This window comes from Lepidochelys olivacea, assembly GCF_965140295.1.
Source record: "Lepidochelys olivacea isolate rLepOli2 genome assembly, chromosome: 10".
Classification (NCBI taxonomy): Eukaryota; Metazoa; Chordata; order Testudines; family Cheloniidae; genus Lepidochelys; species Lepidochelys olivacea.
Window position 1 is genome coordinate 19220196 of NC_140420.1, and position 18686 is coordinate 19238881.

The 18686-nt window shown below is 42.6% G+C and overlaps 1 protein-coding gene across 1 annotated transcript in view; it reads right to left on the reverse strand.

Annotated features, from left to right (window-relative positions):
• XYLT1 (xylosyltransferase 1) overlaps positions 1-18339 on the reverse strand; it is a 309577-nt gene extending 291238 nt beyond the window's left edge. Inside the window, exon 1 of the mRNA XM_084642091.1 lies at positions 18031-18339. Within this exon, the coding sequence (XP_084498217.1) occupies positions 18031-18279 (249 nt within the window). The 5' untranslated portion in view covers positions 18280-18339. The remainder of the gene's footprint in view (positions 1-18030) is intronic.
• Between the last annotated feature and the right edge of the window lie 347 nt (positions 18340-18686).

The following is an 18686-nucleotide window of genomic DNA, read 5'->3' on the forward strand; positions in this document are numbered from 1 at the left end:
GGCAATATTTCTTTAAGCATATTTCTGCCTTGATTTGTACCTGATCTTGCCAGAGACCAACCACCCTCAACTCCAACAGCTTTACTGAGGATGGTCAGCATCTTTCAGGGACAGGCTCTTAACGCTCCTTACACCTCAATCCTGCAATGAGCCCCGTGTATGTACATCACAGTGCAGGGCTGAGGCCTTCATTTTGTATAAATGTCACTAAAGGTAATATTTCATACTGACCCCCAAACCGTGTTTATATAGATTATGATCAACATGTGGATCAATATTAAATAGTGAAGCCAAGATTTTAGAAAGTGACTAGTTATTTTGCATGCTTCAGTTTAAAAGAGCATGATTTTCAGAAAGTGATGATCACACACTCTCCAAATTCAAGGCCCCTTTAAATTAGGTGTGATGCTGGTAGACAAGGTGCTAGCTCTTGCAAAGGTTTAGGGCGTTAGCCAAGCACGGAAAAATTCATTGCTGGAAACCAGTTTGTTTTATCTGTCTGTTAGTATGGTTAAGATGGGTATTGGACTTATCACAATGTGCCGAGTGTATAGACTTTATGAAATGCTTTTAAGTTGCTGCATACATTGATCTCACTTCTATCTTTATCACCTGCAATAAGGTACTATTTATGTTTTTGCTTTGTAACTGTAAAAAAATGTTTGCTCTGAAATTATGAATCCAGTCAGGAAGCCTATCAGGAAGGCCTATCAAAACTAAATGGGCCATTGTAGGACATCACAATACAAAGACTTTGCTAACTGCTCCCTTGCACCCATGAAGAGGCTACATGCAAAACAGCTCATGCCATCAGCTTGAATTCTGGAAGAAGGAAATAAAAATAGCTAACATGAAAATCTGTCCTTTCTTTTGCTGTTTGGACTCTCAGAGGGCCCGAGCTATGAAACAGAAGGAGAGATCCCCAGGATCAACTTGGTTTAGCCCTGAAAAAATTCAGAGCCGACAGCTCTGTCTGTCACTGACAGCTACTCTGTCACCTTTTGAAACCACAGAGTGTAACTCTTTTGTGTGTATATGTTTGCCTGCTTTAATAACTCTCTTTTCTTAGTTAATAAATCCTAAGAGACTTTACTATAGGATTGGCTACAAGCAGGTGTCTTTGGTACTAATCTAAGATACAAACTGACCTGGGATAAGTGACTGGTCCTTGGGGACTGGGAGTAACCTGAATATTTTGTGATCTTTGGTCTATAGCAAGCATCTACCACTGAGTCGAGCTTACCTGGGGGGAAGATAGACTGGAATGCCCAAGGGGACTGTCTGCGACTCCATGGCAAGACTGCTATAGTGCATTAGGAGCCCACATTTGTTACTGAGTTGGTGAAATTTAAATATAGAACATACAAGCAATTTGTGGTCTCTGCCCAGCTTCTTGACAGTCTGCCCTGAGGTTGGTACTCATGGTTGTGAGCCAGTCCAGGCAGTGTGACATTAGGCCCCCAAAATCACTAAACACTCTTGAAAATCTTGGCCTAAGGCCCAACTGTATAACTCCTACTTACACAGGTGAATGCTTACTCCTGATAGTAGTTGACTTCATTGGGACTACTAGGGGAGTAAAGGCTCACCAATTTAAGGATTGCAAAACCATGCCCTGAACATGTGTCACCTTTGTAAAGACACCAAACATTCACCCATGATGCTTTACTCAAGAGGAACTAAAAACCCCACGGTACCCGCACACAACAGGGAAGTTGCAACATAAATGGTGGCAGTGGACTTTAAATACATAAATTCTGCTGTAACTCAGATCCCATGCATCCCAAGATTGCAGACGCATAAAGCACAACAGCTGTAGAAAAAAAATTTTTTTTTTTCACAAAACAGGAAATACACTTGCAAGCCATGCAACTTCGAGACAATAACAAAGCACCCTACAAATGACAGCAAAGTCAAATCCTTTGTGCCTCATTATTTATTGAGGCAAGTTCATAATCAATAATGAAAGGAAAGAAAATAAAACTGCACAAGTTCATTTAACAATCATTCATCCAACAAAAGAGAAACACTGATTCATAAAGGATCATTAATATTTACTATCTGACAGAGAATCAAAACAGAGTTAGCTTTTCAATTATACACCTCCACCCCGATATAACACAACCCGATAGAACATGAATTTGGATACAACACGGTAAAGCAGCACTCTTGGGGGTGTAGCTGTGCGCTCCAGTGGATCAGCGCATCAGCGTGTCTGGCTCCGACACGCTGCTCTGAGCAGCATGTTAAGGGTGCCAGGCCGGGGCTTAGGGGTTGGATAAGGGGCAGAGGGTCTCGGGGGGCGGTCAGGGGACAGGGAGTGGGGGTGAAGGGTTGGATGGTCTGGAGGTTCTGGGGGCATGGCAGTCAGCGGACAGGATGGTGGATAGGGCGTGGGAGTCCAGGGGAGCCTGTCAGGGGGCAGGGGTGTGGATGGGGTCGGGGCAGTCAGGGGACAGGGAGCAGGATGGGTTGGATGGGTCGGGGGTTCTGAGGGGTCAGTCAGGGGGCGGGAAGTGACTATTATTAACGGAAATGCTCGAGGCCAAAGCAAGTTCGATATAACGCAGTTTCACCTATAACGCGATAAGGTTTTTTGGCTCCCGAGGACTGCGTTATATCGGGGTAGAGGTGTATTAATCCACCTTCCATCTAACTTGCTGGGCAATTATGTTACCAATATATTGGCCCAATCCTTCCCTAAGAGTCAATGTCACAACTCTGGTTGACTTCAACCAGAGTAGTTTTGGGTTCTATGACTAGCCAGCAAAACTAACACCAGCAAACAAAAAGAAATCATTCAACAGTAAGGAGGAAAATAAACACAATTAGGACTTGTCCACACTGGCAATTAACAGCGCTGCAATTTTCTCACTCAGGGGTGTGAAAAAATACCCCCTGAGCACTGCAAGTTGCAGCACTGTGAAGCATCAGTATAAACAGTGCCCCAGTGCTGGGAGCTGTGCTCCCAGTTCTGGCCGCTACGCCCCTCATTGAGGTGGGTTTTTTAGAGCACTTGCCACAACCACACAAGGCATGTTAAAGCAGCGCTTTAGTGTTGCCAGTGTAGACTCGCCCTTAGATTAAATAAACCCAAACACTTGAAAACAAACACTTGTTAATAAGCTCAATAGACAATACCTGATATGGCTTGATCCAAAGCCAACTGAAGCCAATGGGATTGTGGGTCAGGTTCTTGATGAGAGTGGAGTTTAGCTTAAAGCCTGATTGAAATTAACCTATCTGGAAAAGGAGGATATCCACATCCTTTAGGCTAAACTGGACATGGAATATAGCGATTCAGATAGTTCCAGGCCCCACGAAATTCCAAAAACCCTTTATTTTATTTTTTTCTGCACACTCCAGAAATAGACCAACCAGAAAATCTCTATAGGATGTTATCGGACTGATTATGACTCATTATGAAATTGTAGTGATAGTTCAAAAAGCACCCAAATGCTCTATCACTGGTGCATATCTTATCTCCGCACTATTTCAGTACACAGCCTTTTCAAGGACCACTTTAACTTTAAGACCAAAATTCTCCTCTTGGTTAGGCTGGTACAAAATAACTATGGATGAGTTGAAGACACTGATGTCATAGAATTACCCCAGATTTACACGAGTATAACTGAGGGAAAATTGCCCTAAAGGTCTTTTTAAAAAACCACAAAATGAAATATCCTAATGATGGCACTTTTGCAGCGTGGGTTTTTCTGTCTGACAGTAATCGCACCAAAAAGGGCAAATAAAATAATCCAATATTATTGATTAAGATTTTCAATGTTAAAAAAAAAATCTAACTACTACTGGGTTGATGGGTCATTTTAGCCTGAAGAGCCCAATCCAGCTCTCAGATATAAGCCATGTGAATAACCTGTACACAGCTGTAGTATTGTGTTTCTAAATCACTATCCCAAAGGTGCTTAGAGCCTGGGATAGCTGCTTTTTATCATCTGTTCTTAAAGATCCAAAGATATAAAAAAAAATGCTCAAACCATTTGGACATGAAAACTATCTTTCAGTCAAATTCTGCAATGGGGAATGTGCATAAACACAGTTCCACAAGGGCTCTACAACAGAGGTGCCACTTGCTCAAAAGGATTATATCGTAAGTCTGCACAACAAGCAAATGAAATCTTACCCCATCTCTCTGCCAATTACCCCTCAAAAATGGTGATCACATTTAATGATATATAATAAGATGTGTATCTGGAGAACTGCTCAGGTAAGAATGGAATAAAAGTCAAACATCACAAGGGTCAGATTTATTCAAGTTTTACATTGGTTGTACAATCACAGAGCTCATACAATTGTATTGCTGCCCTGGAATTACTACTCTTCCCAGGCAAGAAAACCTTGCTCTGCAACTCAGGTCCCTAGCTCTGCCCCTTGCTCAGTTTCTTGGCTGGTCAGCTGGTGAGATGAACAGTTAGGGGAGGGAAGCAACTTCAGACTCCAATTCCCCTTACCCCATCCTGGAGTTAATGTGACAACCCTATGTCTTGCTACCCTAAAGTAAGGAGCAGTGCCTTCTGCTTTGCCTCTGCTAAGCTAAACTGCTGAAGGTCTAGGTCAGAAAAATTAATCTGAAAAGAAATGAAGTATAGTACCACCATTCCTATTAGTAGGGGAGGGAAGAGGTGGTATAACCACAAAACTAGTTTTTTATAGGATGATCATATTTGAAATCCTATTTAATGAATGCATAGGTCTTTAATCAAGTTCATTCATTTATTAAATGGAGCCCAACAGAACATTGTAACAAGCTCGCTAGTGTGCATACCTCGTATTTTTCTCTACTAAGTAGGATCATAACTGCTCAGCTGGTGCCATGGAACCTATACTGCTACCTTGCCAGAAGCTGGGAACGGGAGACAGGGAAAGGATCACTTGGTGATTACCTATTCTGTTCATTCTCTCTGGGCCACTTGGCATTGGCCACTGTCAGAAGACAGGATACTGGGCTAGATGGACCTTTGGTCTGACCCAGTATGGCCATTCTTATGCACTGATGGAGAGTTTCCTTTAATTCAAATATTATAGGAGCCTGGGCCTTGGAGGAGGAGCACTGAGTTCTACTGTCACTGCTTGCACTGTGCAGCATGGCAACAACCACGAGGAACCAAGGGACTGTGGGTTCGTCACAGTATTTTACCACTGCAGCACCACTAATTTTGATCACATTGCGGTCAACAAAAAAAACTCCAATTTGGAGCAGGAGCAGGTCCTTTGGTATGCGCAGGAATTTAAAGCTTCCTCCTATGGGGGAGTTATGCAGCCTTTTATTCTACAAACTGAAGCAGCAGCACACTGGCAAAATATGTGGGGGACAAACAAGTGAGACTCCCAAGATACGCACATGTGAAATGAAAAGGGCAGAGCTAGGGCTCTAACTATTTTAACAGAATATACAGTAGGGTTTTTTCCCCAGTACAGTTAGCAGCTCAGTCTGAGAGCAAACTACAGTTATAATTATCACCCTAATTATTATTTTAATAAGAACGAGTGACTTATCAAAATATTACAGTCAAGATTTGTACTTCTCTCCTGTGAGACTGCCAAAAAGGTAACGGATTCTTCACTGCAGATGTACTATTGCTCTTACAGTATGTGCTGATAGCATCTCAAAGATTCTATTTATGCAACCACACTACTAAACTCAATTAAGCAAATGCCTAACTTGAGATATCACAGCAGTGTAAAATATTATTATTCTCCTGGTGTCCACACTAACAGCTTTGTTCACTCCATTTACATTTCTTCTGCTTGTTTGTGCTTGCTTTATACTTTAGGCCACATTTTCAAACTTGGATGCCTAAAGTCTCACACCTGGATCCACATTTACGTATTTAAATGTCCGTTTCAGGCATCTCAACAGAGATCTAAGGGTGAAATCAGCATTCAGGCATCTAAATCAATGTAATTAGAGGCCTAAATATGGATGTAAGTCCACACCTATAACTACCAACATTTGAAAATTTTAACTTTTGTGTGTAAAAATTATTTGCTATTTTTAATCTAACACTGAGTATTTTTGCCATTGGATATATATTACTTTGATGACAGGGTATTTTTGCACACAAATTTCCAACATTAAGATGTCCCCAGTGGCAAGCAGTTCTTGCAGGGAGGCTCAATTTAAGGGCCTACAGCGGAGTGGATTGTTATTTAGCTAGTTTCTGATCCAGGTATAGGAGAAACATTAAACATCAAGGGGGACTACAAGAAGACTAGAGACACTGGAAATATCTTAGGGTTTCTTCCAAGCACAAAACAACAAGAACCTCAGAGAAATTCAGAAAGCACAAAATTCAAGATACAACATTAGGAAAAGTAAAACCAAAAAGTCAGAAGTATGCAAAAAAAATTCTCCAACTGCAACCACACAAACCAAAAAAAGTTCATCTGAAGGATCAACCAATCGAAGGCTGCAGTTTGAAGTCTGATTGTCCATGACCCACAGAAACAAATCTTGGTTAAACTAAAACTGGACAGTGTCATCCTTCTACTTAGAAATTACTTTTACAAAATAAAGGCTCCCTTCACTAATTCTCTCTACTAATATAACAGAATACAGAAACAGCAGGAATGTGAAAATAGAACACACTGAGGGAAGCATTCAAGATTTGACCTCAGTGACAACCAGAAAAATAGAACATGGTTATCTACTTTATAGAAACAACACTTATTTACTCTAATTCCACTACCAAAAAAGCCAATTTACACATGCTATAAATAGGGCCATAAATAGTTTGTCCCTCAGAGGAATCCACTAATCTGCTCTAGAAATAAAGAGTCACATGATAAGTGTCCTGTAGTGACCCTTTCAGTACTTGACACAAAAGGATGAATTGAACAGTTACACAATGTGCAAATCATAGCAGCATTATGTGGCTCTCAGTTTTTATGGCTGCTGAGTGGGAAGGGCTACTCCCTTCACTAACAAATTAAGGCCCCAGTTCAGCAGGGAGTAAAGTTCTGGAACAGCCTTCCAAGTGGAGTAGTGGAGGCAAAAAATGGCACTTCTTTCAAGACTGTGCTTCCTAAGTTTATAGTGGGAATGGTAGGATGAGGTTGCCTACAATGCTATGTGGCCCTTCCGCGATGGCTATTAGCAAATATTTCCAACAGCCAGAGATGGGGCACTAGATGGAGAGGGCTCTACGTTGCTACAGAGACTTCTTTCTCACATGTCTGGCTGGTGGGTCTTGTCCCCATGCTCAGGGTCTAACTGATGGCCATATCTGGGGTCAGGAAGGCATTCCCCCAGGTCAGACTAGCAGACATTCTGGGAGTTTTTTGCCTTCCTGTTCAGTATGGGGCTCAGGTCACTTGGTTTGATCTAAAGTAAATGGTGGATTCTCTGTAACTTGAAGTCTTTAAACCAAGATTTGAGAACTTCAGTGACTCAGCCAGAGGTTATCGATCTATTACAGGATGGGTGAGGTTCTTTGGCCTGCAATGTGCAGAAGGTCAGACTAGATGATCATGATCATGGTAGCCTTCAAGTCTATGAGCAGGGCACCTAAGCACCTGCCTAACAAAACACAAGAATAGTTCCAGAGAGGTGTGTTAGTCCCATGGAGATCAGTGAAACTACCCTTGTGCTTAAAGTTAGTCATGTGCTTAAATCCCTTGTTGAATCAATGTGTAAGTGTAATATTTCAAAGCAGTTTGGGGAGTAGATTTTATTTCATGTATACTTGCTACATTTTCTATTCAGACTGTAAGCTCTTCAAGGCAGGGACCTGTCTTTCTACACAACTGTAAAGTTTCTAGCAACCAGATGGCACTGAACAAATGAGTATTTCTTCCATGTGGGCCATTAATGTGAATTACTTGCACTGATCCAAGAGAAAATCGTGTTCTCATTTTTCAATGAAAAGAAAGAGAAAAATAATAATTACTTGTTTGATACTATTATTATAACAATCATTACATTTGCAAGGCCAAAATCCTCAGCTGCTATGAATTAGCATAGCTCTGTTGACTTCAATGGAGCTATGCCGATGCACACCAGCTAAGAAGCTGGCTCAGACTTATCTGAAGATTTCTAAGCATTTTACAAGTAGTAATTAGTTGAGATCCACAACGCTTCTGTGAGGTCAGTAAGCTTGAGTCTACTCATTTTACAGATGGGGAAACTGATGCACAGAAAGTTAAAGCTAAAATTTCCAAGTGTGACCATTGTTTTTGGGTGGCCCACCTGAGACACTTTGAGCCTGAGCACTCAGAACTCCAATATATAAACCATGGGAATCGCAAGTACTCAGCTCTTTTGAAAAATCAGACACAAAGTGTCTAAAGCTGAGCACTCAAAAATTGAAATATCCAAAATTAGGTTCCTCTTTTGAAAATGAGGCTGTAAATGCCTTACTGAAGATGAGACAAAAATTTACTGGTAGACATGAGAACAGAATCCAGGGCTCTGACTCCTCGTCCCATGCTCTAACACTCTTCTTTTCACTACAGCATTCTGTGGTGCAGTGTCAAAGCCTAAAAGGGACTTAGGAGTCTAAGTGCCTGTGAATGAGATGCAGGCACTTTTGAAAATTTTACCCATTGTAAGTATTCTCTGTTTTGGCAAAAATTAGGTTGCTTGTTATTTGGCATTAGCAGTATTTTAACATTTTAAGTAATGAGGTTTAGATCTGAAGGATTTCCATTACAGATTATTTTCAAGCAGGAAAAGAAACAGGGACACAAAGCAGGGCTCTCTCAGAACCAGTGAGTTCATCTACATTGGTTAAGTGTAGAACTACTAACTAATGTATCTTGTAAATAACTTTTCATGAGTGTCATGTTTACATCTCATACCACCAATCTCCAGTGAGCTATGACTAAGCAAGTTAGACAAACAGTAAGAAAAACTGGGGGGAAAAATACACAAGTAAAGACTTGATCCTCCTGCCAAGACTAAAATTAAGACAAAATTCCCCTGGACTCTGATGTCTGCAGGATCGAACTCTAACTACAGAAAGAAAATCAGAAGCAATTCTGATTCAAATTCATCCTCAAAATCAGTGTGTGACTATACCTGCAAATTATGCTTAGTTCTTGCTTTTATCTAATCTTATCTAACAGCTCAATAACTACCACTATTAAGATGGATCTGAAATCTGCACTTTCAAAACAGAAAGGGAAAAACATTTTGAAAAATATTTCTCAATATAGCCCCCAAAAATGACAGGTAATGAGGGTATTTTATACTGTACTGTAAAGTAGCCATTTGCAATACCTGATGACAAGTAAATGGGATTTGTATATGTCTCCTTTACAACAACTGGTTCTCCCTGGTAAAACAAGAACACAAAGAGGCTTTTATTTCAAAGGGAACATCTGCAAAGACCTATCACATAATAAAAAATAATCAATGGCCTGAAAAAGAATTCCCTTGACAACCCCAATTAATAAAAATCCATTTCGCAGATCCCTACAGAAAAGATGCTTAATGAGATCACTACTACAAGAGTCCATCAATTTAATCTGGCTCTACTACTGTTCTTAAATAATGCATACATTAGTTCCCTGTTACTGAAAAGATGTGTTTGTTTTATTAACATGTGCCTTGTTAAGTGCTAAAGCTTTGTAAAATGATTATGCAGTTCTCTGCCTCTAAATGTATTGTTTTCCTCCTTTCTCATTATAAAATGATTAGTTGTCTCCACTGCCCTTTTGAATTGTTATTAAAGTTGTACTTTGGTGCTATTATCCTTGTGATAACTAGTGAAGCTGTAGTTAATGGCCAAGTCAGTATTTTCATTATGGACCCATTCTTTAGGAAATTTATAATTCTGCCATGTCGGGGCAATAGGGGAGCAGGCCCACTAAAAGAAACAGGGCTGAGTGCTCCTGTTCCAGGCCAGGTGGCCAATTGAGAGGGCAGGGAGGCATCTGGGAAGGTATCAGAAGCCTGCGACTGAGTTAAGAGCGGCAGGAGCAGACTGCTTCAGTCAGAAAGAATGATTGATGTCCTCCAGCCAGACAGCCAGGACTGACTGAAGGCAGGAAATAGCAACAGAGGGAAATGTCTGCTGGCTTTGAGCCAGAATCAAGAGCCAGAGACCTGAAAGGAGGGGAGCAGCTGAGAGGCTTACCTGCTAGTGTCCTCTTGCTGGGGATCTAGGCCTGGAAGAACCAGGAGAGGCTCCCAGCAGAGAAGCTGTGAGAATGCTCTCTAGGAAGAGCAGGTTTGTGCCTAAGAAGAAAGGGCTGGGTTGGCTGTCAGGATGGTAAGACTTGAGGACATGCCATGAATGCAGGGGACTGGACTATAGGACCTCTTGAGATCCCTTCCAATCCTATGGTTCTATAATTCTATGCTTGTATTAGACTTAATGTGTGAACTGAGGAGGGAAACTGAGGCAAGAGCCATTTGCAGGGCTGCCCCGAGGAGGTGCCTGGGGGGAGGCCCCCTTGTTTACACAGGGCTGATCCTACTAACCCCTATTCAGGTGAGCTGTCCCACTGGAATCAACAGGTGTGCTCACATGGGTGAGGGGTCACAGGATCTGGTGCTTAATTTACATCAGGCTGAAATTTAGCAGAAAAATGTGCAGGTCACATTCAAGCTCATTCAAGCTTTTTAGACCTAAAGTAGTCAGGAAAACCATTGCTTTGGTAGTTTTTGCTTTTCTCCCCCAGCTGTATCGAAAGGCACATTTCAGAACTGGAATTCACAGGGCTGTATTATCCCTAAGTAGGCAAAGCACACAGAGGATATCTCTATGTTGTATCTGGGATAGTGCCTCCCAGCCCAGGTCCACATACTTGTGCTAGTGGGGCTCGTGCTAGTGCGCAAAAATAGCTGTGTAAACATTGCTTTGATGTTCTGGGTCAGGCCTTCAAGCCCACTCATCCCAGAGGCATGAGTTCCAAGTTCTAGTTCAAGTCACTACAGCAAAGCAATGTCTACATGGCTATTTTACTGCATTAGCATCCGGGACGAAAGGGAGAAGGGAACATTCTAGCTCCCTACATTGCAACATATATTATATGTAAATTCACTCTGTTTTAACACCCTTGGCACAAAGGGATGAATAAGAGTGGTTTAGCTGTCATTACTGGAAATCTTGTTTTTTGTTCATTTAAATAAATTGTATTTTAATTCTAGCTTCATTATTATTATATGTCAAAGTTTTAGTCTAACTCTATAGCATACATTACAACTGTGCGCTAGTTCCATTGGCTGACTGTCTCCTCCTAGTGACAGATTAAGATCAAGAATCTGCAGCAATATTATTACACCTATTAACTACCTGTGGAACCACTGTTGTGGACATGCCTGTAGACTTTAGGGGAAGTAAAATGGGCTGAAATCCCAAAGTGTAGTGTTGGCTGATTGTTCCTCTACTGCGATCTCTCATGTCGAGTTGAGTGGGGTTCCGACTTCTCCTCCATCTAGTTCAACGTGTACATGAGGTCACTAGAAGGGCTACTGAACAGAGATGGGTAGCACCGTCCTCACCAGCTTTGTCTCGCTCTCTCTTAAGACACAGATGATACAGTGAAGCAGTTTCCCCAGTACCTGACTAAGCTTGGGGCATGCATGATACTGAGCTGCCTGAGGCTCAATTCTGATTCAAGAAACGCAAAGAGCAGCTGAGGTTTGGGGAAAAATCCAGAAGATATGGTGCAAATAAACATCTCTATCTTTCTTTTTTAACTCATGTTTGCAACTTGGCCCTGTGGTAAATTTCCAGTTATTGTTGTCTGATCATCTTTCAGCAGCATCTTGATACCCATCTCCTGCCCAGATAAAAATGGGGTGGGGGGTCTTCTCTCTCAAATAAGGACCTTGCTGCCATTGCACCCTACTTGGGGGGACACTTTAAACCCATTTAGAAACTACAGTTGGTGCAGAATGCAGCAACTCACTTGTTAAGCAAGGTATCTCACCATAATTATATTGCACCAGTGCTCTATAGTAATCTGTACCAGCTGCCTGTTGGTTTCTGTGTGGCATTTAAGGTGTTAGTATTAACTTATATAGGCCTAAATGTCTTGGAAACGACCTACCTAAGAAATGCCCTCTCATCTCACATGCTACTATTGAGGTGATCAGCAAAGGTGCTCAAAACAAAATCCCACACCATCCCCCCCAGTATATAAGGGAGAAGGCTGCTGCCAGCAGGGTGTTCTCATACAATTTCTTAAATATGGATATTCAGCATTTCAGACTAATGGTTCAAGAAATGCTTTGATCCTACAGTATAACACACCGCCAGGCAACAGTTATATTTCACCACACTGACATATTAACAAAGTGCTGGCATTTTTACTTTACTATTTTATACACAAGAATGAAAACCCAATGGGGCTGTATGACACATGACATTAAAGACAGCCATGCAGCCCACATCAGTTGCTTTCAATAAACTGGTTCCGGGGAAGAGGCCACAGCTGGGTAATGCGAGTGCATCCACTGCAATGCATAACTGCACGTCACTGCAACACTGAGTGGGAGCTAAAATTATAGCAGAAGTTCCCCTGTCATATTCATCTCATCAGCACCAGCCCCAAGGCTGAGATTTGCACTCCTTTCCTTCCTTAAGGCTCATAACACAGAATACCCATCAACAAGACATTGCCACCACCAGTACCAAGCTGAATGTAAAAATTCTGAATAAAACATTACACTTACTCCGTTCCTGCAAAAGCTTTTGCGGTGCCTTTCAAAGATAATACCTTTAAATAAAAATCAACACTTTCTCAGACAGTAGCATAATTATTGTTTGGTATCAATTACTATACTTTTTTTTTTTTTTTTGCTGAGTGCATATAGCTTCTGTAAATAGCCCTGAATGAATGTAAAAAAAAAAAAAGAGAGAGATATTGTTACAAGTACCCACTTAAGTCAATGTTACTGATATTCATACTTCTTTAAAGACATCCATAATACAGTTTAATTAAACGTGAACAACAGCAGGAAACTGGCTTATGAGTAATGAAAACTGCAGCTGTAGCTGGCCAGGGAATCCAGCACAGTAAATTTTTTCACTTGCAGAATAGCTCGATTCAAAATTATTTCTTTATGCCAAGTTGGAAGCTTGCATTTAATTATACCAGGTACAATGGTAACATTTTTACTATAATGCAGTTTTTTTTTTTCATTTTGCAAGTGAAATTGCTTATTATATGTATCTGATGGCATTTAGAATAAATCTAAATACCCCTTAAACACTTGGTTCAAAAATTGTTTCTTTTCCTACAGAAGTAGATTACCAAAACCCCACACTATTTACTTCTTAGTGTTTGATTCAATACAATAAAAGAAATGCCATTCTTTAATACTTGTACATATTTCTGCACACTGATCAGGAGCAAAAACAGGAGGGAAAATTAAAAATAAGGATTTTAGCCATATGTGGCAATATTTGGACAGAGCTTTTGGAAGTTCCACCTTCAGCCAATGTCCAAAATATTTTCTATGCAAACATTAGAAAATAAGTTGGTTGCAGACCACATGATCAAATATTAGTTAAAATAAATGGATCTAAAGTACAAGTGGCCCTTGCTAAAAAAAAGTCTAGAGATATTTTTAATATGATTATGGACTCTCCTGGAGGAAGGAAAAAGTGATCAACATATCCACTATTTCACACAGATGGAGACATTCAGTTCTTCCCTTTGGGCAGACCAATGAGTATTTTAACACTAGCGCCCAGTTAACAGACTGAATGAATACTAAAATACTCTAGAACAAACTGCATTATGTGCTCTTATGACTAAACTGAAAAAAAAAATAAACAGAGAGGATATATAGTACTTTGAATAAAGTACTTTGTGTGAAAATCTTCTTGAAATGGTTAAGCCCTAGAGTTGGGGTTTGGATATAATGGAGCTACTGTACTCAGGCCAGCCAACTTTTGAAAATATCCTATAACAAATTTGATAAATGCACACTATGGGAAATTTAGGCTGAAAAGGAAAACCTAAACCAGCTCAGGCAGTACATAAATTGTGTTTTAACATAGAAACTGAGCACCAGAAATTATGGGCTGGAGTTTTCTCCCACACAGATTTTATACTGGTATAACTCCATTGACCTTCACCTTTGTCCCCCTTGTCTGGCTTGTCCTCGTCTGTCCCTCCACAAACGCAAGTTGACGCCACACCATTCTATTTTGTTACAAACACGTTCTTTCCATTTCTGGCCAAAGAGTTTTGTCATGCAATCGGCCCAGCGCATTTTCACTCTGCCCAGCAGTCGCTTGTGGTCTCTGGGGATCCAGAGAGCTTAATACGGTTAAGATACTGTGTGGATCAGAATCAGGCCCTATGTTGCTTAAAACTTTCTTGCTAACATTTCGTATCTGACATAAGCAAATGTAGAGCCCCCTAAATATAAAGACAGTCATGCGCCTGTCACTGAGATGCAAAATGTATCTGTGGAAAAGACAGTTGTAGGTCAGTATTTTGCTAATTTAGCCTACGAACTTCAAAGGGGTTGACAGAATATTAAGCAGAGCTCTTTAGCTTTCATACTTAGTTTGATTTCTACCAGAAATTTGCAAAAAATCCAATTTGTGCTCCATCAAATGGATGCTTAGTGGGTGTGTTTACTCCGATTAAGTAAGTGTAAAGATGGTCACCACTCTGAGGGGTGCAGTTTAAGCAAAGCCACAAGTGTTGTGAAATCATCCTTAAGAAGTGTTGCCAAATCATCTATCCACACACAGCATCTGTAAATTGTTTATATACAGCAACATTATTGTTTGGTTCAGAACACATTTAAGATACTGTGGCATAGCTTAGTGTGACACCCACTGGTTACTTAGGGTTTGTCTATGCTACACCAGCACAGCGGCATCTGTGTCACTGTAATGTGGACAGCTCCTACATCAACAGAAGGGGTTTTTCCATTGATGCAGTTAATCCACCTCTCCAAGAGGTGGTAAGTAGGTCGACAGAAGAATTTTTCTATCAACCTAGCTGCATCTACACTCGGGGTTAAATTGACCTAACTACGGTGCTCAAGATGCAAAATTTTTCACAGCCCTGCAATGTACTTAGATCGATCTAATTTTTAAGAGTAGACCAGGCTGTAGCAAGTGTAAAAACAATAAGTTCATAAAACGTGTTTACGCAGCATGTTATCTAAAACAGATTCAAAAGGAGCCAGATCACTCAGTATTTACATCCTTAGTGAAAAAGCAAACGTATAAAGGAATGACTGCTAATCACCAGCATAAAAATATTATTCTAAATACGCATATCCACAAATGATGTAAGAAGCACTGAAATATCTGTTTTAATACTGTGAGCATCACACAGCCAATATTTCAGGACTTCAGCATTTTGAGTGACAGCACATTATCTTCTTCACTTTTAGTAGCAAAAGCTGTAGGGCGGCTCATAATGCTGTATTTTCAAGAAAACCTTGTGAGCTTTTCCGTAGGCTTCACAGCCTTATCCTTTCATGTTCCAATACATGATGGTCTTAGGGCCCCTTGCAGTTCAGAGCTCATAACAGACATTTTCTCCACAGGACCTCAGAAAGAGCCTGCCCCATTCCTTTGGTTATACCAGGGGCAGATGGATGCAAACTTGTTTCAGGTTGATTCCTGGGCCTGAAAGAAGTCAGAGCTGTGACTTTGCTTTAATAAATAAATCCCTATGTGACAACAACTAAATATAAGACTGGGGGGGATGGGAGAAACAGCTTGAGAAAAAATGAGGTCTGAAAAGAGTGACATCAATGGAAAAAGAGAGCAGAGGGCAGAATACTAGGAGAAAGATGGCAAAGTTTGATATGTAAAATTTCAGAACACAAGTCATTAAGTGAGAAGACTGTAAAAATAAAGCAAGAGAAAAGCTAATTTTAGTAAGCAGGAATTTTAGATTATTTTATTTGGAAGCTGAAAAAGCTCCACACACACACACACACACACACACTGGTACAGTGTATGCAATCTTCCAGAAGACCGTCCCTGAATTTTAGCAACAGAACATTAATCTATTCTTATTACAGGAGATGATTTCATAAAACAGACTTGTGGTTGGGACAAGCACAGTCATCTATGAAGTCATATCTAAGCCTAGACTCTTGCTTTCTCTCTTAGGATGTATAGAGATAGAAATAAATATAGAGTGAATTGCACATCTGAAAAGGGACAACGCAAAATTTCCCTAAATCAGATTTACATAGACATCTATTAAAGCAAAGCTCATAAACAAAGGAAGATTGTCTTGAACTACAGAATGCTAAATACCATTTATACATAGTGAAATACATTTTGGGCTTCATATTAATTTCTTTGGAAATTAATACCATACCATTATAGCAAATACCATACTATACCATTACTTGCCTGTTTGCAATCCAGAAATATAAGTTTTTTAATTTCTAATTACTTTTGTGAAAATACAATGGTTCAGACTCAAGCAATTTAAATAAACATTTGAGAGTATGCAAAAAAGAAATAATTGACTTCTTAGTGGGCTAATAAATTATTGCATTAAATTTCACCACTGGTTGCCTGCTGTACCTGATACAGTTGTGCAATCAAGAATAGTGTCTGTGTGTTTTTCAGATGCAAAAAAGCAGCATAATAAAGGCCACAAGAATGTATCAGTGAGATAACTACACCAGACTGAAGTTTGGAAGATTCAGAAAATGATACATTTCAAAATATAATTAAGTCTCAGAGGAGGACTTCTAATAATAGAAGATCCCATTAAAGCATTTTCCTTTGTTGCTGTTTTATAACTAGGTCCCCTGCTGTTTGTTCACTTTCTTTTGGGAGAATTCTTGTGAGCCTGGTTCAGTCCCTAAGAGGAGAGAGACACTCAACAGCTACATCACTTTCTTCCATAGGATAGGAAAGCTGTACTCCAAGGTGAAGGGCTCTAGAGTGAAGAGCAAGAGCAGAGTCAAGATATGAGGTGGAGAGAACCAAGCTGTGGGGAGAAGGGGTGGGGGTTAACAATGTTACAGTCTCCATTCCTAGAAAGGAGTGACATGATGGGAAAGTGGCGTCTAGTAGGTCTGTGTCTGCTGCTGCCAGCAGCCAAGGGAGTAGAAAACGCCACTGCAGCGCTGTCTGCTCCTTTGTCACTTTCACGCCACAGGAAACGTGAGTGACAAGTCTATGAATACAACAAGCCATTCCCACAGCAGCGCCCAGCCGGCGCGCAAGAACCCTCATGAACATGAAACGATGCGCAATCAACAAGCACAGTCCCATTCCCAGGACTGAAATCCTTCGAAAGCAGATTTGCAGGCATGCAGGGTGTAGATGGGGGGAGGGAAAGAATGATTAAAACAAATACATCACTGTAATGATGTATAAATAATATGCACCTCCACGGACTGTTCTGAACAACCCCAGCACTGTCTAGCGCCAAGGAGGTTTTCTGTGCCTAGATCGTGCCATCTGAAGCAGGGCTACTTCCAAAGGTTGGGGGTGGGAGCCTTACTGGCCAGCGGAGAAATTACAACAAAATCGGTCCCATCCCGTTCTAACTTTGCAGGACTCCCCCTCCCCACCTCCCACCCCAATTGCCGAGGTTCAAGCGACGACTGCGGCAGAGGAGCATCCTCTTTCAAAGTTTTCAGAGCGGCTCCAGGCTGGATCTTCTCAGTCAGTTACCTGCCCGTGCCTCCTAACTGCACTTACAGCGCATGCACGGATCACGAAAACCACCCTGCGCCCATCCGCAGAACTTCTTGCCTTTCTCTCCCGACTGCACTTTAAAAGCCTCCAGCAGATTTTCTCTCTCACACTCCCGCCTCTACTACCCCCGGTCCAAGGAGCCCTGGTGTTCTGGAAATTCATATCGCCCCCCATCCCCCTCTCCCCCAGCCCCCCCCGATAAGGCAGCTGGCCGCAGAGGCAAGAAGCTGCCCGAATGAATGCCTCTTGCAGACTTGCAAGGGGCCAACCCGACCCTGCTCAGAAGAGTCGATTAATTACACCGCCGCCGAGCGGGCCAAGTGCAAAGGGGAGACCGGGGCGCGCTGCAGCCTTCGGGTCCCCCCCCGTGCCAGGGCTGGCTGCGAACGGAGGGGGCGGCAGCACCTACCAGCGCCTTGCTGTGGAATGCAGCAGGTCCTCTGCGGTGCTGATGCGCCCGGTGGTCGCTGCTCTCGCCGCCGCCGCCGCCGCCCCGGTCCCGCTTCTCCCGGCCGCCGCCGGCCCGCTGCCCCTCGCCGGAGTCCAGGCTGCTGAAATTCCACACCACCAGGGTCTGCAGGAGCAGCACGGTGAGCGCCGCGATGAGCGCCGAGTGCGAGCGCCGGGCCAGCCTGCGAGCGCAGGGCGCCGCCACCATCTTCGCCGCGGCTGCCGAGCCCCTGAAAGCCGCCGCATCCGCCGCGGCGCGGAGTTTTCAGACGGGCAGACCCAGACGTCAGCAGCGAGGGTGGCGGGGGGAGGGAGAAGGCGGACCGGGGGGGTGGTGGGCTGGGGCGGGCGAGGGAAGTGGGGAGGCCGGGCGATGTGGCAGCCCCTGGCCCGCAGCAGCCGAGGGGTCTGGGGCGGGGAGGGGGGCGGGGGCGGGGGAGCCGGAGGAGGAGCAGCCGGGGCTGTCTGCGGCCAAGCGCGGCTGGCACCGGGCAGCTCCATCCCGGGGGAAGGCTCCGCGCCCCCCTCCGCCCCGGCTCCGCCGGCAGCCGCAGAGCACCAGCCCCTCCGCCAGTAGGCAGCGCCGAGCCCGGCGGGGCGCGGAGCCGGGCAGCC